Source organism: Chinchilla lanigera, unplaced genomic scaffold (assembly GCF_000276665.1).
Source record: "Chinchilla lanigera isolate Chin_1 unplaced genomic scaffold, ChiLan1.0 scaffold00009, whole genome shotgun sequence".
Taxonomy (NCBI): Eukaryota; Metazoa; Chordata; class Mammalia; order Rodentia; family Chinchillidae; genus Chinchilla; species Chinchilla lanigera.
The window spans coordinates 30,694,620-30,719,005 of record NW_004955410.1 but is presented as its reverse complement, the minus strand read 5'-3'; the positions used below and the strand labels follow the sequence as shown (position 1 = coordinate 30,719,005).

At 41.6% G+C, this 24,386-nt stretch overlaps 2 protein-coding genes across 6 annotated transcripts in view; one reads left to right on the top strand and one right to left on the bottom strand.

The window, feature by feature from the left end:
• Positions 1-7,036, bottom strand: part of Chn2 (chimerin 2) — a 276,818-nt gene extending 269,782 nt beyond the window's left edge. Inside the window, exon 1 of the mRNA XM_005377472.2 lies at positions 6,653-7,036. Within this exon, the coding sequence (XP_005377529.1) occupies positions 6,653-6,701 (49 nt within the window). The 5' untranslated portion in view covers positions 6,702-7,036. The remainder of the gene's footprint in view (positions 1-6,652) is intronic.
• Cpvl (carboxypeptidase, vitellogenic-like) overlaps positions 6,211-24,386 on the top strand; it is a 165,961-nt gene continuing 147,785 nt past the window's right edge. Inside the window, exons 1-4 of one of the 5 annotated variants that reach the window (XM_005377478.2) lie at positions 6,222-6,306; positions 14,975-15,073; positions 18,620-18,697; positions 19,395-19,480. The gene's annotated coding sequence lies outside the window, so the exon portion shown is untranslated. Of the gene's footprint in view, positions 6,307-12,772; positions 12,905-14,974; positions 15,074-18,619; positions 18,698-19,394; positions 19,481-24,386 lie in introns of those variants that run through there. The other 4 variants (XM_005377477.2, XM_005377480.2, XM_005377479.2 and 1 more) reach the window with 4 other exon arrangements.

Below are 24,386 nucleotides of genomic sequence, written 5' to 3'. Positions count from 1 at the left end.
TTCTTACTTACACAATGTTAGAACCTGCCAAACAACTTCCAGGGGCCCCACCCCACTCTAACCCCACTCAGGCTAAATCATACTTATTAGGAGATGGAAAGAACTTAGACATTGTTGATTTTAAATGATATTTTATGCTGCTGATGTTATACTACAAAAGCGGGGATGGCGGGTAACTTTAACAGGCCAAACTGTTAAAACAAGGCAATGCTGTAACTAGATCATGTTGTATACATTAAACTTAAAGCCCCCACAAAGATGAAGGGTTAATTGTAAATAAGGAGGAAGGCAGGTTATTTTCACAAACACATCTTCCTGGATGCACAGCAGGAAGTTATCTCTCCACGTGTCAATGGTCACGTCCAAGCCCTTGAGGCTCAGACCCCAGTGGACAGTCTCAGAGGTCCCTGGCAGAGTGCAGCACCGTTAGGCCAGCACATTCCTAATAAAGGCCAGTTTCTTCTAGTCACTGAGACTTTAAATAAATCTCTGTATCTGTTAGTAACTTTGAGACACATCACAGTCTCCTGTCAAACCAGCCACCCTGCACTGGAGAGACACAGGTGTCCATCCTGACCTTCTGACCTGAACCTACGTGCGAGACAGAATACCAGCTCCCTTTCCCACATGCCAAATGGAAAGAGAGGCACAAAGGTGCCCAGGGGATTTGGAAACTGTTGACAGTAAAGTAAACCAAATGCAGAATTTATGAAAATATCTCTAAATAGAAGTTAGACAAATATAATAGTGGAGAAATGGAGAGGAATGAAAAGAGGAGGAAAGGGAAGAGGAAGAAAATAAAAGAGGGAGGGATGGAAAGAAGAGAAAAACCATTTGTTTTGAAAATTAAATGACATCTCAGAAGCCATGAAATGCAAATACATTCACAGAAGATAAATGATTTGTGGGTGACGGGTGGATACTATTAATCATATGCCCATCAGCACTAGGTCTATTTTTCTTTTCCCTTAGGTGTCTTGGCAGGAATTTTGACCTTCTGGCAGAAAACTCTTTTCCAAAACATACCAATGGGACACCACTGATGTATAGGTTTTTGAAACAAATGTGCAGTTAGTTTTACCATTGTGCACAAACAAGAGACCCTGCCAAGCAGCAGAAGGCCCTCAGCAGGGCTAGTACTCGGGCCAGAACCCAGGTGGCAGCCCAAAGAACACACTGTCCAGTTAAAGTCCACCCAGATTGGCCTTGGAAAATACCTGCTGTTTACACCCCTCAAAGTTGAACAAATGAGCAGGGCCTGGGAATATAGGCCTATCATCTCAGCACTTTGGAAGGCTGAAGCAGGAGGATCATAAGTTTAAACTCATTCTGGGCAACTTAGCAAGTTAGTAATACCCTGTCTCAAAATAAAAAATGGTCTTGGATGTAGCTCAGGGTAAAGGCCCTGAGGTTAGTCGCCAGTACTGAAAAACAGAAAAAGCCCAACAAACAAAAAATAAGTTGAACAAATGACAGAATCACCCAATACATTTCACAGGGCTGGTAGAAGGAACTGGCATTTCAGTAAAATACACAAATCAGTGGACCTTTGGTGAAACACTGACATGTACTAGTCAGCTTTCCATTGCTCTGAGAAAATCCCTGAGATAAATCAATTTAAGTGAGGAAAGTTGTATTTTGGCTCACTGTTTCAGAGGTTTCAGTCCATAGTCTCTTGGCTACATTGCTTTTGAGCCTATGACAGGGCAGAATATCAGAGCATGGAACACATGGCAGAGGATGTGGACAGCAAAGAGAAAAGGAGAAAGGAGTTGGGTTCTGATATCATGTCTCCAATGACCTAGCTTCTTTTACTAGGTCTCCCTCCTAAAGGTTCCTCCAGCTCTCAGTTGTATCACCTTGAGGACCAGCTCTTTAACACATGGTCTTTGGAGGACATTTAATATAAAAACCATAGTAAATATGCTTCAGAAAAATGTCTTTAGCTCTCAGAATCTGCATCATTTGCTTCACCTGGGTCACTACAAATAGGCAGTGAAGGCTACTAAGTTAAAATGAAAGGTGGAAAGAACATCAAAAAACAAAGGCCAGTGCACCTCATCTGAGTCAGTCTCTTTGAGGGTTAATCTTAGCTTTGCAAAAAATTTTTTCTTTTTTGGTGATTTTTAAATCACAATGTGTGTGTATGTGATTTAAAATAAAAAAGGTAATCAAACCTTTCTGCCAATCTGGATGATTGTGAAATTTAATTGCCAGCAATTATCATTAAAACAAAGGTACAGCAATTTCTTTTACCCCTATATGAATATTCTAGAAGAAAATTTCTGAACAATCCAAAGGCTCAAAAAGAAGACTTCTCAGTGTGAATGTCTTTCAGCCACGACACCTTGCTTCATGGTACTGGATCCATGGAATTTCTAATCACACATATAGGTCTTCTCATAATTACTATAGTTTAGTTTTGCCTCCCACATAGGGGAATATGAAAAACTTGTGTATGTCACTGGTCATGACCCCAAAATGATGAATAAGGAGATATCTTATTTATCGTTTCTAAGTTCAACGCCACTGTGATAGCAGAAAATAGTATTATCTACCTGGCCCAAAATGCAACAAAATCGAGATAAATAAATATCTCAATACATTCAGGAATGGTCTTTTCCCAATTAAGGTTTTGATGACTCTGCATGCAATAGTGACTTCTCCTTTTTCTATTTGACTTTTAATTTAAAAATCTATGTAGACTTCACTTTTATAATACCCTAGGCTTAATGTTTTCAAAATCATAACTTCTTATCCTGGGGAGGGCCTCTTTAATATTTAATTTATGCCTTGTTCAGTTAGTAGAAAATATCTCATTTACTTATCACTTTGCTTGGGTTGATTTTCTTCTTGCCTTTGTGAAATTATCCATTTGGCAATCCTGTAATATGTAAAAAGTTCTTACTTAAATTATAAAAATAAATATAACCCATGACTATTAAGAAAACACTTTTGCAAGTCAGCCATTGTTTGTTTCAGAACATAATCAAGTACCATAGTCTAGATTAAAAGCTTATGGATAAGGATTTTTTTTGTGATTTAAAATAATAAAAGTAATCAAATCTTCCTGCTGATCTAGGTGATTGTGAAATTTCATTACCAGCCATTATCATTTAAACAAAGGCACAGCAATTTCTTTTACACATAATGGAATATTCTAGAAGAAATTTCTGAATAGTTCTCAGAGTGTATTTTTATTAATTTTAACCTGATTATTTCATTTGTTATGTCTCAATTGGTAACATGGAATAAAGATACACTTGGGTGTGTAGGTAGACAACAGCAAGTGAGAGACTATGCTCAGAAATATCAGATGACTTTGAGCTTAATACTGAGTAAATAACAGAGCTTAACTCTTGATGCAAACCAACCAAACTTAAATCTCCCACAGCCATCCCTCTAAGAGAGGTCTGACCCTTGTTGAGTTCGCCTCTCCATATGTTAGATGCTATAGAATCAGTTGTTTCTTTTCTGGTGCTCCATTCCTCAGAGATGTCCTAGGGCTTCCAACACTGTCCCACCAAACCCACCGCTACCTGAGCAGACAAAAAACTCCTGCGTCAGCAAAACAATAAGTGGTTCAATGCTCTGTGAATATTGCTGCTTAGGGACCTCTAAGCATAACTTGCCAGAGAAGAGCACCCACCAGGAAAGAGGATCAACAGGCCTAAGGAAGTCCTTAGCAATAAAGCCATCAACTGTCCCCATCCCCATTCCTTTGCCTATGTTCTTTTACTTCTTGAAATGCTTTTCTCTCCCATCTGCATTGTGGGAAAATTCTACTCATTCTTTAAGGCCCAACTCATATGTTACTCCACTGGCCACTCCAAATTGAAGCAATCACTTCCTTCCCTGCATTCTCCTGTGCAGAAGTCATTTTATTAAACTGGAATACAGGTTGATCTTTGCTCGCCTATTGTTGCTGCTCATGGTAGAGGGAAGAATGTTGATTCATTTTTCCAATCCAAACACTCAAAATCCAGGAAGACACTCACAGATTACTTCTTTAATGGATTTCAAAACTCAGAGCCAAATTTAGCATGTACTGGTGGAAGCAGATTTTATGTGTGTTAAACTTCTTCCTGCACCTAAAGTCCAAGCCGCTGAGTGACTTCTTTTCTTATTCCTCAAAGAAGTTTTTGTTTATTTTGTGTTTGCACCAAGCACTTATTAAGTGCTAAGTACTCGACAACAATTATTTCACTTATTCCCCTCAACACTTCTATGAAGTAGCCATATAACTAGTATTAGCTTTATTTACAGAGGAAACGAGCCTTGGAGAAGTTAAACAATTCATCCCAAAGTATTCAGTGGGTCAGCGGTAGAATGAGAATTCAAAGACAATGATTGCAAAACTTCAGAGCTAGAAGAAATCCAAGAATTATCTTCCCTCTTGAAGCTGAGACTTATAACTTACTGCCTGGTACATAGTAGGCCCTTTAAAATGGTGATTAATAGGTTGATAAAGTGAACTAATTTCTCAGAATATGACCTTTGCTGAGAAAACCCAGCTGTCATGACAAGCAGGCTCTATTCTTTCCCACCCAACACCTCTCACAGGTGTGAATTGCTTGTGTTGTGTGAATTATTCATGATTCACACAATGGTAAGTGTGCTTATGAAGAACTATAATTCTGTAGTTTTCAAGACAAAGTGTCTGAAGAATAGGTGAATCAGACAATATAAGCTCACTGGCTAAGTTAATTCACACCAAATAATATATCCACGCCTGCTTTTTAAATTTTGACCTTCATATAATTTCCCAGTTTCTGTTAGCATTTAAGATAGTGGTGCATAAAGCAGGAAAGAGAAGCATCTTAAGCATCCCTATCCTATCTGCAAAGCAATTCCTGTCATCTAAAGCTGATACCCTGTGCTTCAAGCCACCATATTCTTCCCACAGCTGAGTGAGGATTTTCAAACAGGTTTCTTAAACTGTACCAAGATCTGAAAATTCAGATGCCACAGGATCTACAATTTATGCCCCCAGTAAATCACGTGATAGCACTTTCTCCTTGTCCTTCCTCCGTTTTTCTTTCCCTTTGCCATTGCTCCTGGACCAGTTCACTTTTTGTTGGGCAGCTTTCTGAGAGGGATAACCATATGGTAAGAGGAAGCCAACATCACTGCATTTTAAATTTAATGTTAGTCAACCAAAATGAATAGAAAAGCAGCAGCAGTGGTTTGAGGGTACTAAAAATATGCTGTAGCATTTGCTGAGTTCTCAGAATTAAAACCACAGGCGGTCAACTTGTTGCTGCTTTAAATAAGATATGAGTGTTCTGCCCCATTGGTTGCTTCTACCAGAAACGTGACTAAATTACACACCTAACAACATTGTTTTTTATCATTTGGCAGTGATTGAGACAGGAAGTGTCATTTCCCTGGAACTAAGCTGGCCAACATAGATAGCAGATGGCTTTCAAGTGATCACCTTGTGACACATCACAACTGCACCTTAGTCAAATTCACCTTGCATTTATGATTTAATTAGTTACACATCTATAGATGTGGATCCCTCTATACCTGGGTTGCTGTCCAATGCTTCCAGAAAGGTATTTCTTCCTTGAAGTTTAATTTTGAGATAGTAATAAAAAGAACACAATAGGACATAATATAATATTAACATATTGAGTATTTCCATTAGGACTTCAAGACCTTCTTGACCCTCGAACACAGTATACCACAGTAAATGTCTTATGTGCTATCCCTTTAGGATTTGTTATGAAAGTTTTCAACGACCAGAGAGGTAGAGGAATTCTGCCTAATGCATCATTCTGATTAGAAACCTGTCATACTCAGAAACCAGAGGGCTTGCTTCTATTGATTCCTACTCCTTCGGATTCATTAGCAATTTTTTCTCTTCAATTAGACCTGCTGGTCAACCAAGGAAAAGCTTAAAGAAGACCTCCCTTTCCTCAGCCACACTTAAAGGGAGAAAAAAATAACAAACACCTGTATGTCTTAAAAGCAAAATTACAGAGAGTATTATAAGAAAATGTCCAAGGAGTCACATAGGAAAATCTCTCTCACACACACACACGTACATGCACACTCACACTTGTAAACGTGCTAAGAGTCAGAGGCTGGGCTCAACCTCCCTTTCCCTAACCCACTTCAATCCGGACTAGAAAGGCACAATCTCTTTATTACTGCTATCTCAAACCCATGCCCCGAGCGAGTGTCTCCATAGAGCTAATTTCTGAAACAAACAAAGAAAACCAAGTCTTCGAGGAACGAGGGTTTCCTCTCCGCTGCTTTGGATTTGGGCATCTAGGGTGACCGGCGCGGCACCGCTAACAGGTACGGGCGCCCGGCATCGCCCTAACCTTCCCCGCCCCGCCAACCTCCGCTCCAGCCGCGCCAGAAAGTGCGAGCTGCCCCGTTCGTGCCCTGCTCGCCCGCTGCGCCCCGAGCCCCAGCACCCCGCGTCCGCACACCACACCACGGGCGCCCCCGCTCTGCCGCCTCTGCCCAGACAGAGGTCGGGCGCGGAGGTGCTGCGGGCACCCAGGCGCTGGCAAACCAAACAAGTGTCACACCGGACGCCTGCCGCGTCCCACAGCGCGGGCGGGACGGGCACAGGTAGGCGGTCTCCATCCCTGAGCGCGGGCAGGGGCGCGACCGCGCCGGGCGGGCTGAAACTCACCGGAGGACACGGAGGAGCCGGACAGGCTGGAGTTGCTGGACGCGGCCATCTCCGAGTGCCCCACGCGTCGCTGTTCGCTCAGCCCCGGTGCGTGCGCCGCCGCCGCTGCCCTCGCCCGGCCGCCCGCAGCCTCCGCGGCCCCCAGCCCATGGCAAAGTCCGGGGGACGCGCAGAAAGCGGCAGCCTCCGGACTCTGCCTGCACTTCCTGCTCCGCCAGATGACGCGCTGCTGCCGCCGCTATTTATTTGTGGTTTCCGTCCCTCTCGCGCCTTTGCACGCTTTTCTCCCGGTGTTGGGGAGTCGGTGGGAGCGGAGGGAGACCGCGGGGTGGCCTCCGCGGGCGGGCAGGCGGCTGGTGGCTCCAACTGAGCCCCTCTGCCGTCCGCGCTGCCCGGTGCGCGGCGGGGACCCGGGCGCCCCAGCGGCCCCGTGCGGCGCGACCAGCTCCCCGCACCCTCCCGGGAGCTCCCGCCTCCGCGCCCGCACTTCAAGCAGCCCGGGCAAAGGCGGCGGGAGACAGACAGACAGAGCGACCTCCCCCTTCTCCCTCCGCCCCAACTCCGCTCGCGCGCACACAAAGGAAAGAGGAGACGCGGGTGCTCCGGGGCTGTTCAGCCACGGGCTTGACAGCTCCTGCCACCGGGGCTGAGGGCAGGCTACGGATTCGGGAACGGGGACCCGAGGTGCTGGGGAGGCCTCTTGGGGCGCGGGCCGAGCCGGGTGCCCCGCACAGCGCTGATCCTAGGGTTTGAGGGGGACTGGGAGGAGGTCTAGGGAAGGTGGTGGGGCTCGCCTCGCTCCGCTGGGCTTTGGGACAGCGAGACGAGGGGAATGGGCGCTCAGAGGGCCAAGGCGGGATCACTAAGGACCCAGTGCTGGGCAGAAGGGCACCTGTGTGCCAGGGAAGCTGTGGCGTGCCACTTCCATTCCCTCCAAATTGTCCTTTGTTGCTTTGGAGCTGATGGCCTCTTCCCTGCCAGAAGGTACATTTCCTAAAAGCCCAGGAAGCCAGTTCAGCTACCCTCAGTACCCTAAGCACAGATATGCCACCGATATTGCTCAGTGGGTCCACTGGGCTTCTGAGGCTAGCCTTCAAAGAAAGAGAGACACTCCAAACATTCATCAGGCCTGCACAAAGCAGAGTGTCAGAAAGAAAGAGATTCTGTGACTGCCTTGCAAAGGATCCTCACAAAAGACTTGAGACGTGGCAGCAGGTCCCACTGTGCCCTTTTGGGGAAAGGAACTGCTCAGGTGTGGGAGAGAAAGCCAAGGTGTGCACCTTTCTCCTGTATTTAAACCTAAATTAATTTCACCTGGAGGAACTATCATGCAGATTTTTTAAGTCTATTTCACGCTCCCAGCAGGGTAATCGGTTCTTTCAATCCTGAAGCAACAGAAAACTGTGAAATTTGAACAGAAATGGTTAGATCAAAGGAAAGAGCGAACATTAAAGGAATGAAAGTACCCTCATTATATAGCAAAATGGAAAGTGTTCACATTGGGGGTAGTTCAATTTTTAAAAACATGGTTAAAAGGACATAGTCCATTTAAAAATTATCAGGAGTGACATAGGAACAGCGGTAGCTGGGTCCTGGGGGGATCCATATCCAACTACCTAATGCACAGTGAATAACAAATGTTAAGCAATCACAATATGCACTCATGTCACATTTTCTAGTTGATTTAAACTGTTTTTTAAAAATTTCCTTCAGGACACCATCCCAGTATGACTTCCCAATAAGGTTCATTTTTAAATACTGTATATGTCTGGCTGAAGAGTCAAAGGCTTCTGAGTACTGTACAGTCACATTGGAATGGGTCTTCTTGGTCCTCACCTGCACTGAATTTTGAAGCACCCCTGCTCAGCACTAGGAGACTGGAGCATCACCAGTACCTCTCCACACACACACACACACACACACACACACACATTCAAGTTTTCTCCTTTTTGTGGAATGTGGCATCATCTGCAGACCTTCAAGGATACGTGTCCCTCATGAGCTTGACGTCTCTGTCAGAAAGGAACTTCGTCTCCCCAGAGTTTGCTTGATCAAAGACAGTATTTACTTATTTGACTAGTAATGTGTACAGCATATCCCTCATCTAAGATCATTAGATGGTGGACTTAGCTATGTCACCTAATAAGATTCTTACTATCTGGGTTTTGAAAATGACGTCTGGGTTCAAACTTTGGTTCTGCCACTTCCTAGCTATGAGACCGTGAGCAACTTCTTAGGCTCAGTTAGTTTCTCCATCTGCAATAAAAGTACTGACAGAGTGTGGCGAATATTAAACAAGATATGTGTAGTATCTGGCGTAAAGTGTGTGTCATGAAAATGATTGTAAATTGTTCACTTGAAGGATGGAACTTATGGTTTAAAAAGTTTTTGCCTCCTCCACTGGAGATAACTAACAAGCAGTGACTTATTCTGCAGGTAAAATGTCTCATTGTTGGCCCACAGTGTAAACATTTTTTGTTGTCGTTATTCCAAATGGAGCAATAAGCAATGGGTTTCATTGTTCAACTCTAATGTCTCACAGAAGAATGTCAGATTCTATATCTGCAGTTTGGATGATAATATTTGCCTTCATAGAGCTTTAGTTAGAGAAAGTAAAACATGGCCTTGAGAAATAGATTATTTTTGTTATTCCAAATTGATAGATGAAGGGATACTTGCTGTGATGGCACCACCCACCTCCAGGCCATGCTGTGCTGCACAAAATCAGAAAAAGATGGAGACTTATAGGTGAGGCCCAGCCTGTTGGCAGGAGTTGGACAGTAACCATGAAGCCCATTATTCTGAAGAACAAATGTAAAGCTCCAGGTGCAGAACGGAAATGTAAAAGCTGATGGATCATTTGGATCGTTAAAGCATAACCAATGGAGAGAACTCAGCAGGCATGGCTGTTCGCTATCATCTTTCTTCAGTTCAGAGGCCTAGATGCTTGCTGCTCCTTACATCAGTAAATCAGTAGGCAGCGGCTGAAACGAAATGCTAACCCTCTTCTCCACCAGTAGGCTCAAGACCGTCTTTACGGAACTTCCGAAATAGTTCTCCATATTAAACAATGAGAAAAATCAGTTCGTGTGTTTTATCATTCTTGTATGGCATTATGTGATTCCTGCTTGCCAGTGAAAAGGGAATATTGGTGCTACAAAGGTCTTAATCTGTTTGAAATCTAATCTGATCTGTTAGAATTTATTTTGGATATCTCTGTTTCTTTCTGCAATATTAAAAGACCTACGGATAAAAGGACTGTTGTGGATAATTTGGTCTGTGTAGGACTAAACATTACCATTTCACTTTAGTTTAGCTTTCTCCTGGCATTCAACCCCTTCCAGTGTTCCCTTTCCTAGGTTTTTCCTGTCCTCTGCTTCACAAAAGTGACCTTTCCTCCCTGTGCCAGGGCCCCTTGGTGCTGACAGCACTGGCCTCTGAAAGGCCTTCCCTGCTACCCATCCTTCCTGTGCTGAATTTCCACCCAGCAGGTACCTTGTCTGGGGAGTCCACTCTGATTCCCCAGCCAGAAGCCAGCTGTCCTGGCAAATTCCTTCAGACCTTCTATACCTCTCCACTAACAGATCTCCGCCCTGCCTTCCTTTAATGGTAATTCTGGTACATAGTTTCTCTCCTTGATTGTTAAAAGCTTCCTTGGTGCAGGATCCTTGTCCACCCCACCCTTGGATTCCTTGCCATCCTCTGCACACAGTGAGGGCTCAGTGGATATTTGTCAAATTTTGTTGAACAAATGAGCAAACTAAGAAGCCAGTGAATCCCTCAGTGGTTCTCAGGGGCACCTCAGTACCTATGACCCTTGAGCAACAAGACAAGGCAATGAGTAGCACATCTGCAGCCCAGAAAGAAGTTGATGAGATCAGGGCAGGGTCTTTGCCGTGAACAAGGAAAACTGCAATGATGACAACGAAAGCACAAAATTTTAATAGAGAAAATGCTGGCACACACTCCCCACCCCCACTTGGGGAGTGGCTGTTACAACTCACGTAGTAATTTATTGTGTCCAGGGTAGCTCTTGGTTACTGTATTTGTTTATTTTGCTTTAGTGTTTCTTTAAAGTTTAAAAGCAGACAGGCACACACTGTGGGACAGGAACATACCGTGGGGTGAATGTGGCTGGAGCTGAGCTCCCTCCTTTCAGACACTCTGGAGTGTTTCTCAGTGAAGGTCATTCCCTTTCCCTGTGCTAAGCACAGAATGAAATATTCCTTACTTTCAAGATTAATCCAGTGGCCTGCATTCACAAGAGAATAGTGGGGCTATTCGTCAAGTAGCTTTAAATATTTTATGGCAAATACTCTACAGTAGCCTTAAAAGTGGTCCTTTTGCCATCAATTTCTCAACAGCAATATACTCTGTCGCTCTGAGAACTATTTGTAGTTGAAGCCTTGTTTCGAATAGGAAGATACCTGCTCTCCTGTGAGAAGAAAAGCATTGACCCTTGGGAGGTACTGTCAGACGAAGTAAGGGCTGAAATTGAGGCCCCCTCAGTCTCCCGGAAAGGTGCCCAGGCGGCCTGGTATCCCGAGCGAGGAGCCCACTCCCCCGCCGCAGGTAGCAGCCCTGCCTGCGAACAAAGAGGCGCCCACACCTGGGGTGCAGACAAAGAGAGGCCGCCTCTGCTCCCAATTCCCAGTGCACGGCGCCGGCTGCGGGGGACCCCTAGTGGCCACACGCGCTGCGGGTACAGGTATTCCTGCAATGGGTCTCTGATCTGCGGAGGGGTCCAGGGTGACGGCTTTGCGTTTCCTGTTTGGCCGCTTAGCTCAGGCAGGTCAGGCACACACACGCGCTCATTTGTCAGCTATATCTCGCTAATGAGAGACACAGGGAAATGTGGGCTTTTCTTTCTTAAGGAAAAAAATACGCATAGAGCCAGAATGTCACTGAGTATGATTTCTTCTGCATATTGCACCTTCTGGCTTTGTTTTCTGACATTTAAGATTACAGATCTTTTTTCTGCCCTCAGTGTCCTAAGAGAGATCTAGGGTAAACTAAAGTGAAGAGAGCTGTAAGCCTGCTCTGGGCGAAAGCATAGAGTGAGTTTGTTTTTCACGTCTTCTGGGGTGGATTTCTGTCTTTAGGCTTTTTTACTATCAAAATTTGCTTTCATAAAGTTATCCTATAAATGTATTCTCTGCTAACTGTTTGTTTATTGATGCATTGGTTAACTCACTCACCAAAGCTTATTAAGCACTCACTGTAAGTCAGGAAATCTCCTGGGCCCTGGGAAGAAAGAGACGAAGACATCTACATCTTTGCTCTGACAGCCTACAACAGGTGACCTCTGTTTCTTCCTGGGACCCTCATACTGCAAAGGTGACAATTACAGAAACAGTTATCACTATTACTCATGATGATAACTTTCTTTTCAGCCTTTTTTTTTTTTAACAAATCGCGCAGTGTCAAGTGTCAAAGGCTATTTCTAGATGCCTCGTATTTTCTCATTCACGGTTTCAGTCTGACAGCCCAGAGAGCCACGCATACCATGCACATATGTGCCACAATGGCGCGAGGTTAGCGACAGGCCATATATGCAACTGTGGGCTCACAGATTACAATGAAGCTGAAAATTCCCATACCTAATGACTTGCAGCTGTCATAAGTGGATAGCACGGTATGTGACTCATGTTTGTGATGATGTTGGTGGAAATAAACTTAACCTGTCAGAAACACAATGCATGCAATTATGTTCAGTACATGCTATTTGATAACTCTCACAAATGACTGTAATGGGTAGATATATTTACTGTACTATACTTTTATCATAATTTTAGAGTGTACTCCTATTTACAAAAATATAAAATATGATCAAAATATATGGTGAATGTTTAAATTTTTAAAATTCATTACAGGTAAAATACACACTGCCATCACTGCCCTTCAAAATACTCCCCTGTACTTTGAGTACACTTATCCCACAGTTCTTGCCACTGTCTGAAACACTTCTGGAAATCTTCTCTCATTAATGTCTTTAGGTACACTGTGCTGGCTGCCTCGATGTCCTGAATCCACTCAAAATGTTGGCCTTTCATGGTCATTTTGACTGTGGGGAAGAGCCAGAAGTCCCATGGTGCCAGATCCAGTAAATAGGGTGGATGAGGACACATCCTACTGTTTGCTGAGCCTGCCTCTCCAATGGATGGCACTCAACAGCAGCATTCGCCATATTTTTTTTATCACATCGTATAAAGACCCTTAGGGAAGGGACTTCTACAATTGCCTCAGAAAGTGGTAAGAACTGTGGGGTAGGTTTGAAGCTAGGGTAAGTATTCTGAGGAGGATTAATGGTAATGTTTCTTTTATCGCAGTAAATTCTTTTACTTTAAACATTCACCATCTATTTTGATCACATCTCATAAAGTTTATTGTAAAACAGCATGACATGTTATGTGAGCCTCAGATGTCTCATGTTTACCCTGTCCCTTGATTGCATCAAGAGGCCAATTCAAAGTATTTGCATGTACTATCCAGGTTTGTGTAAGCATATGCTATGATGTTCCCACAACAACAAAATCACCTACCAACACATTCCTCACAAGTACATAATGGTATTGTGAATGTTTCTATCCAGCTCACAGGAGCTTGAAGTTCCATAATCAGAACTTTCCCTCCTTCAGCTTCAACTGTGCTGTGATTGCACGCTATGATTTTGTCGCCATTGGAGGACCTCCAGCACTGAGCGCACTATTTTCATGTGAATGAATTTAATATTTCCCTCAAGGCTAAATGTAATTCCAAGAAGAGGCCCAGCATATAGGACAGAACTGTACAACTTTTAATATACCCACAGATTAGCTGGAGGTCTTGCTCAGACCCAGATTCTCGTTCAGCCAGTCTGGGGTGGGCCCACACCCTGCCTTTCTAAGAAGCTAGATACATCACCTCATGTTGAGTAATAAGCAGCCAAGGATGATTGTTTGTAACTCTGAGTATATTTAGAATCATCCTGAAGGCTTTTAGAAATTCCAATACCCAGATCACACCCTAGAATAGTTAAATTGGAATACACACCCTCTCTATATATATACTTCTATATATATGCTATATATATGCTATATATGCTTTTCATGTGATTGCAATATACTGCTACGGTTTGAAACTTGTGATGAGGAAAAGAGGATTTATGCTGCTGGAGAGATTGTTTGCAAATGGTGAGGGCTCATGTTGCTTCATAATTTTGCCAGGATTTTCTCTGGTCATAAAGAAAAGAGAAGGAATCAAATTCTTGTCAAGGGCTTTTTATTAGACTATGTAATCATAGACTTCATGATGTAAGAAAATAGGATATAATACCGGGACACAAATTTCTCAATGATGGGGAGAATTCTTCTTCAGATTTAATCCACACTATGGTTTTTAAAATACAGATTTGGATGAATAAGCATAAACAATACGCACCTAGTTGAAGGCCACTCCCACAAGGGCAAGCAGCTGTCAGCAAGGCAGATGCTTCCCAGCAAATCCACTCTATCATTTCTCGATCAGAAAGAAGATTAGAAATGGGATTTTCAGCTCAGACAGGGTTGAAGGGTGATGTTTGCGCCAGAGAAATGCTTCATGCCATAGCTAGAAAAATTGCTTTGGGGAAAATACTTTTGACTTCCTATTTGTTCTGAATGTATGAAAATGAAGCCCACCACTTGCATAGAAAAAGTGGCATCACAGATGCATGCGCCCACCATCCACATCCAAGCGGGGCAACAGCAGAGGGACAAAAGGTATTTTAGCTGACTCTTCATATCCAAAGAGTTTATTCTCATCCACATAAACGCCCATTCCTCAGGGAGGAAATTGAAAGGATGACAAATTAGATAAAACAAAATGTTTCAAACTTTTAAACTTTCCACCATCTCCCAGCAGCTCCAAGCTAGGGACCAAGCCTTAGTAATATAGAGAATTTTAAAGGACACATAAGACTCAAACTGCAGAGATGGTTAGTTTTATGGTCAGCCTGACCGTACCATGGCCCTGGTCATGGACCGTACCATGGCCCATGACCATGGACCGTACCATGGCCCATGACCATGGGCCATACCATGGCCAGATATTCTGAATGATTCAATGAGAATGATGAGATTAGCACTAAAATCAACAGACTGAGTAAAGTAGATGGACCTCCCCAATGTTGGTGGGCCTCATACAATCAGTTGAAGGCCTGAATAGCAGAATAATGCTAAGTGCCCTTAGAAAGTAAAAGAAAATGCTTCCTAATAGCCTTTAGACTGAGTCATCAGCTTTTTGTTTTCCACTGAAACATTGGATTTATTTCCACTGAAACATTGACTCTTCCTGGGTTTCAAGCCTGCTGGCCTTCAGACTGGAACTAAATCATCAGCTCTCCTGGGGCTCAAGAGGACAACTTACCCTGCAAATCTGGCACTCACCTGCCTCCATTATCAGGTGAGCCAGTAGCATGTAATAAATCTCTTCTATCTGCATCTATCTCTATTGTCAGTGTTCCCATTGCAGCGACATGATATCTAACATGTACAACAGAAAGTGCAAGAGCTTCATTTGCCTCAGGATTACAGAGAATTCAGTACTTGGCCAGCTGGCTCCAACACAGAAACATCAGGGTAGAAGGGCCGTATCTCCTGTACAAGTACATACATCCTATATACATGTCCTGTATATAGTATTTATATATATATCTCCTATATGTAGGTTTCTTATCTACATCTATCTCATCTATGAATGTGCATATTTATCTCATATTCATACTGTGTGTATGTATTCTCTCCCACGCCCCTGCCCCAGTTCAGTCTCTCTGGAGAACCCTATTCGATATATTGATAAATTAAGGTAATGTTCTTTACATTTTGTATTCTTCCACATTTTTTAACTTTCCTACAATGAGCCTGGATAGTTAAGGAATAAAACATTTTGTGTTATTTAAGTTTGTTAGGAGCAACATAAAAGATCATGTCTTCTTATATCACTGTGCATATACTTCAGAGCAAATCTATTTCTTAAGCTTGAAAACCCATAGGCATGATCTGGAGTGCTATTAGCATTGATTCCTGGGTCCACTGCAGAGGTGCTACTCAGGAGATCTGGAGATGGGGGAGAAGGTTTCCATTCCTAACCAGTGGGCTTGTGATGCTGAAGCTGCTAGTCCTGGGCCCTGCTTGAAGTGAAAAAGTCTATGATCCCTATAATAGGGATCACAGCCTTTTTTTTATGAAGTGCCACCTAATCTCTTCCTGTGTTTATGCCACCAAGTCAGCACTTTAATAAATCCTACTGTGTTTTGCAATTGTCTTTCTACCTGGTTCTCTCGTGTGACTGAAAGACTTGGGAGTGCAATGGTGGGCATTTCACAGCTTTTGTATCTCCCTTCCCTGTTCCAAGAACCTTTCCTATAATAGAATTTCAAAAATGTTTATAGAATGCAACTGTTTATCTTCATTGCAGTTTCCCAAGCCATTTAAAGGCAGCAGGCTGTCCTGATTTTCCACATGAGAGGGCAGAAACAGGATTAACACAATAGGATGCTGTCTGATATTCTCTTCTGTCCTGTCCTATGAATTTAATTTTCTATAAGCCTAGCTCCAATTCTCCTTGGGACAGTTATATTCAAGAACCTTAATGCTTTGTACTCTCTCGTGGTATTAAAGCCTTTTTCTACTGAACACCAACAGTCTTGAGGGACACTGAGTTTACTCAATTTGTGTTTCTAAACATGCGAATGAGTGTTATTGTGGCAAAAATTTTTGAATGTTGAACTGATCTTTTTCAGTTTTAATCCAAATGTGTGATATTGGATAAAAGTACCCTAGGGTTAGATGTGGGTGATATTGACTAAACTTGACAAATAGTTGAATAGGATGATCTGCCAAGACTTATGATGAAATTGGAACAATATTACAACTTCATACATTTTCATCTGAGTCTTCACACCCCATTCTGTTATTCTCTATGTGTCATGTCAGTATGACTAGCTTTCATTTCTTACTGCTGTTGGTGATCTTTTTATTATTGTTAGACAGAATACTATCAGAGTAATACAACTCTTTTAAGGCATTCAGAAAAGAAATCTTCCACCACTGCTAACCTTCCTCTGCCCTCCTATTTTTCAAACTCTATCATTACCTTCTCTTTTGTAGAGCATCCTGTCACTGTCTCATAATAGAGGTTCAGCTCATTTGCATATACATTTGCATGTCTTCATTAAGAAGAAGACGGCTAAGTGATTAATGAGTGTTATTTCTCATTTTGCAAAGAGAATATTGTCTACTTTTTATATTCCATATTCAAAGCACTAAAAGAAATAGATACAAGTAAGAAAAAGTCATTTCCAGCATTCATGTTATTTTAAATATTTTTCTTAAAAACGTAATTCATGCTTCTTGTAGACATGTCAGAGATAAGAAAGAGATAGATGAAAGAGTAAAATTACTCATCTTTCCCCTACTATAAGTAAGTACTTTAACATGTTTGTTATCATTCTCCCAACCCTGTGGGGACTGGCTTATCAATCTGCTTTTTGCAGTTTACATTTGTAAGAATATGATCATGTGGAAAAATAGCTATTAGGACCTATATCAAAGGTGTCTATCTTGAAATGTTAAAATTATTAGTATCTACTGTATTTAATTTTTTTATATTGTGCAATTTTTAAACGAGTACATCTTACTTTTTGTAATTAGAGACCGTAATAAAGCTACTTCTTTGCTGGAATGAGTTTGAATGAATATTTCCCCACGTCATTACATGTCCTTGACCTAATTTTTAACAGCTATATATGATTCCATCGTATGAATCTGCAGTAATTTATTCCATTATTCTTCTATTGGTTTAAATTTAAGATGTTCAATGTTTTTGACTTTGCAAATTACACTAGGCTATAAATTCTTGAGTATAAGTCTCTAGGTGCCTTCGTACTTATTTTCTGGGGCTTCATTGCTGTAAATTGAACAGGTCAAAGGCAGGGCTCAGCTGCTCAACTCCAGAGGGTCCCACACAGTGTGTTCCACATGAAAGATTCTCCCAGGAGGCCAAGTCTATGCTCCAATGTGAGTAGTGCTTGCTGGAGTAGAACAGGGACTGCAGTCTTTGTCAAAAGCTATGAAAATGTTTAAAGCTCTTGATAAAAATAGCCACACTGCCTCCTGCAAAATTGATTCAATTTATATTCATTCCAGGACTCACCACATATGAATGAAAAGCAAGAATTCAAATGTATTTTTAAATTAAGATGTACTAGGAAAACAATGGTATCCTATTGCTGTATTAAATTAGGCTAATTTGATTACTAGTGAGATTAAACGTTCTGTTTATGTCTAGTAGTCTTTTGTGTGGCCTCTTTTGCAAATTGCCTATTTATATCTTTTGCCAAAATAACAATAAGCACTGAGTCTCTGTAATTTCACCAAGAGTTGCTCGTGTATGATCTTACTCTTTTCAATTACACTGTAAACAGTCATTTCTATTGTCTCTATGTTACAAATAAGAACTCTTATATGTGTGGAAGCCAAGGCTTCTACTCATATGATACATAACAAATGACAGGATTTGAACCCAGCCATCTAACCCTAGAATCTCCAGAATCTAGTGCCCTTTAATTGGTTTGTCAGTGTTCTCCATATTAGTTTGTAATAACACTTTACATACATAATAATGATAATAACCTTTGATTGTTAAATTTTGTGGCAAAGTTGTCTCTATTGGTTTGTTATTTGCCTTAAGTTGATTTGTCTTTTATTTCTATCAATTTACATGCCTTATTTGTGTATTAATGTTCTCTATCATATTTTAAAAATATTTTAGTTACTCATAAAAATGGTAAGTTTTAAATGATTGATGTCACTTTCCCTTTCTAACACCAAAAACTTGGGGAGCAGACTGACTTTGGAATATTGAGACTGGAACACATGTAACCACAATGAATGTTTGAAAATGAAATAATCTACATCATTAATGAAGGAATATTTTAATTCTCTGTAGTGTTTCCACCATCTGCAGGAAAAGTTATAAATTGAAAATATAAGACAAATAACAGAAGATCAATCAAATGCTACTGGTGTAAGTTATTTTAATGGTTCCAGAATAAGATGATGACTAGATTAAGTTTGTGATACCTAAATTAAATTACTGGGGATAATAAATAAGTCATTGCATGCACTAAATCACTGAACATTTTACAAAGCATAAGAACAAAATGAAAATACTGAGCACTAGATATCCTTCCCAGAAACCCAGGTTTTTTGGGAGGGGTTGCTCGTGTTTATTTGTTTTTCTATTTGAGGGATATTTAGAGGTTGAACCCAGGGTCTTCCCACTGAGCTACATTCCCAACCCTTTATTTATTTTGCATTTTGAGACAAGGTGTCACTGAGTCAATGAGCTACTCAGACATTCAGTCCTCCCACCTCAGTCTCCCAAGAGTGCTAGGATTACAAGCACACCACACCATATCCAGATTTTAGTTCTTTTCCTATGTACTGGAAATCAAACTCAGGACATTGTGCTTGCCAGGCAGGCGCTTGTGCCGCTGAGCTATATCCCCAGCTCCCAGCTTTTAATTGTTAACTGTGCTTTGCACTTATATAATTGAATAGCAATTAAGGATTTTATAATTTGAGAAATAAAAGTGTGGCAATTGTTGATGGCCCCTCTACTTAGAAAAGGAGGATATTTATTTACATATATCAGAATAATTCTGTTTGACAAAGAATTATATTAAATTATTAATGTGTGCCTTGCTCTTGCTTTTGAAAAGGACTTCAGATGAGTATGAGAATTTTCTCTTCCCACTCCAAAGACTGTGGCCTTAGCCTGGATTTTTGAGCTCTGTAGCACCCAAGGGTGAGTAAACACTCTCATATTCAAACTCTGATACTCTCATACTGTAAAATGTCAGCCTTCAGTTTCCCTGCAGAGCATATGGGAGCCCTTTGTCCATCCAGTGGACTAAGGACACTGACACTTAGTACAGGTGACCTTCCTAGAGAGTGAAGAGACCAAAGTTCCTCATGAATTCCTGAGGTCAGGGCTTGGTTCTTCAGCCTGGCAACGCATGAGACTCGTGTAGTGTTCTGGGGTTCCTTCCAAAGTGCAGTGTGACTTAACACAAAGGAGCATCCTGCTTACACTTTTCAAAAAGAAAACATAAGTACTGCTTTCAAAGGGGACATGAAGGCTGTAGGCCTGTCAGTACAACATGAGAAGATCATCTCCTTTCTGACACCATGATAAACTCAGGGTCCTCTACAACCCTAAGAAGGCAGGACACTATTAAATCATGACAGAGGAGGTAGAAATTTTTGCTAGCTCTGGTAAGTAAGGTCCTGAGCAGATTATTGGATCATTAAGAAAAATAAAAGAAAGATAACCCCTTTTTCATAAATTGTGGAATTTATTTATGCCAATTAGTCATTCAACAAATGAAAACTGAGCTACCACTACTCTCTGAGCATAATTATAGACCCTGAATATATAACAGTAAACAAATTCTCTACCCCAAATAAGTTGAATGCATGTGTAGGATACACAGACAATTAACTATTTAAAAACTGGTGAAATGTTGAGAAACGAACGCTCAGATGAATAAGTGTTTAGCACCCCTTTCTGTGGCAATATATAACATTCAGTGGAGACCTGATATTGCAGACCTAGTGCAGTCGGACACAGGTTGGGTATGTGCTTACAGCTTGTCTCTAGATGTCTGTGGTGGACTGACAACTGGTGGTCAACTTATAACACCCAGCTGAACTGAGTAAGCATGGTGCTGGGTGTGCAAGGCCCACCTGAGGATTTTTGCCAGCAGCACAAGGAGCAGAACTGGAGAAGAGATGAGGCTGTTGGGAGCTGGTAGAAGCTGTTGGTAGAACCTGTTGGAAGCAGAGAGAAGCTGTAAGGAGCTGTTGGTTCTTTTGGAGAACTTTGTCATGCTGGCTTTCCTGATGAACTGGGCTGTTCCCATTGTCCAGGGAGCTCAGGACCTTGTTGGCACTGAGAATGGTATTGGTTCACTTTAGGAGAACTCTGGTCCTCACTCTGAGCATCACTTCCTGGCTCTGGAGGGGAAGAAGGTGCACAGCTCAGTCTCCTGGAGAAGCTTGTCTCATTGGCTTTCCTGATGGGAACTTGGCTTTCCTGATCATCAGAGGAGCTTAAGACCCCACTGTTGCTGAGGATGGCTGTGGTACCCTTCAAGGGAGCTGTGGTTCTTACTTTGTGTGTTGCTTCCTGGCTCCAGTGCAGATCCCTCAGCCTGCTAGCACAGATCCTTCATTCCACTGGCACAGACTTTCTAGATTCCACCACTGACCTTTGGGCCATCCCAGCACAGATATGTGAAACACACCTGCATGAGATTTTGTTATGGACTCTAGGTCCCCAGTTGGAGGCACCTCCATTGGAGGCATTTCGATGAGCTCTAGGTCTTCAGCTGGACTCAGGAAGGACATTATCATGGGATCCAGGCCTTCAGCTGAATTCTTGGTCTATAATGTGTGGACAGATTTTCTGTACTGTCTTGTATGTGATTTTTTGGGTGACTATTACAAACAATCTTATAAAATATGTGTCCTGTATTATATTGTTCACCTTGCAATAAGCCCCAAACCATGACAATGTTTCCCCAAAGTCTCATGTGGTCATAGGTGGGGGTTTTCAGAGGTGGCTGAATCTAGAGTGTGTGATGCTGGGATTAAGTATGTGATACCTGGATCAAGGATGTGTTATTACAAAATCAGCCCACTGATTGGTTTAGCACAGTTTTAGGTGTGGATAATAGGAATGCCCATGCTGAGTGTCTGTACTACCTGCCCTAAGCACATGTAGCCTGGATAGAATATAAAGAAGAGGGCTAATGTTGTCACTTGCTGCTTCTTTGCTACTTTCCTGCTTTGCTGCCTTCCACCCACCATAAACTGTTTTTCCTCTGTGATGTCCCTCTTCCATGCCTTGGAGGCAGCCAACTATGAACTGAGGCCTCTAACAAACTGTAAACTATAACAGATCTCTCCTCCTTTAATCTTGGTTATTGGGTATTTTGTCTTAGCAATGAGAAAATTAACCAAGATAGTATGTTTGAAGCAACATGAAGGCCAGGGGAGCTGCGGAAAAATGAGAGGATCAGCAAGCAGAGTAAGACAGGTCAGAGGGCTGAGTAATCATTTGGGTCATAGTGGAAATTTTCTATTTATTTCTACCCACAATGACAAGCCACAGAAGATTTTAGGAAGGACATAACATGCTCTGATCCACATGGAAAAAATCACTCTGGCTGCTTTGAAGCAAGGACAATAAGAGAAAAGAAGGACAGAAAGGCTGCTACTTCAGTGGTTTAGAACAAAGAGGTTGAGGGTGTGGACACAGAATGGTGGCAGTGAAGATGGTAAGACACCATCAGTTGAAACACTTGTTGAAGAAGGAATGTTAGGATTAAGTTACACAATCATCAGGATGACTCCCAGATTTTTGGCTGAGCACTAGAGTAACAGGTGGTATCATTTGCTGTGATGATAAGGGTTTAGGGAGGTGTGGACTTGGTTTTGGGGTAGAATTAAGAATGATGTTTTAGATGTGCATCCTGAGGCATCTCTTTTTTTTCTGAGGCATCTCTTAAATATCTAAGATGTTAAATGGTGCTTGGAAAGAGATCTGGGTTAGAAATAAAGAATTTGATTATAAAGATGAGTAAATGAAAGAAGGAATGGACAGACATATGATTCCCTCCTGATATAGACAGATGTTTAGAAGGAAAAATGATTGGGAAGGGACAGAAGAAAAGTTGGCTATCTGGCTGGCTGGCTGGATGAGTGGGTGGGTGGGTTGGTGGATGGATGGATGGATGGATGGATGGATGGATGGATGGATGGATGGATGGATACATGCTTTGAAAATCCATTATTTGAAATGCTTGGGACCACAGGAGTTTCAGATTTCAAAATTTTTTAAATTTTGGAATATTGCCATATACACAATGAGATATCTTAGGAAGGGGACCCAAGTCTAAATGCAAAACTTACTTATGTTTCATATACCCTTTTAAACACACAGTATAGTTATTCTAAACAATATTTTTGGTGTCCCTGGATTTGATGGAGACGTGTCATATATGGTCAGGTGTGTAATTTCTCATTCTTGTGGCTTCATGTCAGTGCTCAAAGTTTTGGATTTTGGACTTTCAATTTTCAGATTAACAGTGCTCAACCTGTGTAGATAAATGGGTGGATGGGTAAAAGCAGAGAATGACAGGAAATAAGGGAAGAAGAAATGCTAGCAAACACACTCAGCCACCAAATCTTAGATAAAGGGGGCCAAACAAACTCAATGGAAGAACGACAGCCTCTTTAATAAATGGTGATGGAAAAATTGGTTTGCCACCTGCCAAAGACTGAAAATAGACCCAAGTCTATCACCATGCACCAAACTCAAGTCAAAATGGATCACACATCTCACAGGAACACTAAATCTATTGGAAGAGAAAGTAGGTAAAATCCTTGAAGACATAGGAATAGGCAGAGAGTTCATGAACAAAAACCAAACTGCCCATGAAACACTTCAAAGAATCAACAACTGGGATCTCATCCTACTGAAAAATTTCTGCACATCCAAAGAAATCACCAGCAGAGTAAAAGGAAAACCCACAAACTGGGAAAAAATTTTAGCTGACTGTCCCTTGGACAAAGGACTTCTGTCTAGAACATATAAAGAATTAAAAAATATCAGCCCCCCCCCAATTCAAAGACCCAATCCAAAAACGGGCAGCTGAGATGAATACACACTTCTCAGATAAAGAAATACAAATGGTGAATAAATATATGAGAAAATGTTCAACATCATTGGTCATTTGAGAAATGCAAATTAAAACAACATTGAGATTCCATCTCACCCCAGTAAGAATGGCTAGCATTAAGAAATCAACCAATAACAAATGCTGGCGAGGCTATGGAGAAATAGGGACTCTTCTACACTGCTAGTGGGAATGCAGACTGATGAAACAACCATGGAAATCATTTTGGAGATTCCTCAGTAAACTAGGTCTAGAGGTCCCATTCAACCCAGCTATTCCCCTTCTGGGTATTTTCCCAGAAGATCTAAAAACATCATATCACAGTGATATATGTGCACCTGTGTTCATAGCAGAACAATTTGTAATTGCTAAATTGTGGAAGCAACCCAAAAGTCCATCCACTGAGGATTGGATAAAAAAATTGTGATACTTTTATATAATGGAATATTACTCAGCTATAAAGAAAGATAAACTCGAGGCTTTTATAGGTAAATAGTCACAACTAGAGACCATACTCATAAGTGAAATAAATCAGACCTGCATGTGCAAGCACCACATTGTCTCACTAGTGTAAAACCTGAAAGAGTGAATAAAAACTAGGAGGTATGATAGACAGTGTGAAACGAAAGGAAAATGCTCAAGGGTAAAAGGCAGCTGGGATATGGGAACAGAGAAGGAGAAGAAGGAGAAATTTTGTATGTATGTATATACAGGATAGTTAAAGTACTTGATCTACTGTCTTCTATTTCTTTGCTGAAAGAAACAGTTAATGATTCCTTGATTGATCAATATTGCATGTCTCTATTTGTTTTCCTGAGAAGCCACTTTGAAGATATCAATATGTAATACAACAAGCATTATTAATTTCCTACCACTTTGTTTGTAACTCTGTATTGTTGGTATTGTTCTTTTGCTATTTTGTAAATGTTTGTTTGTTAATGTTTTCCTTCTTTTAGTTTTAAAATAAAA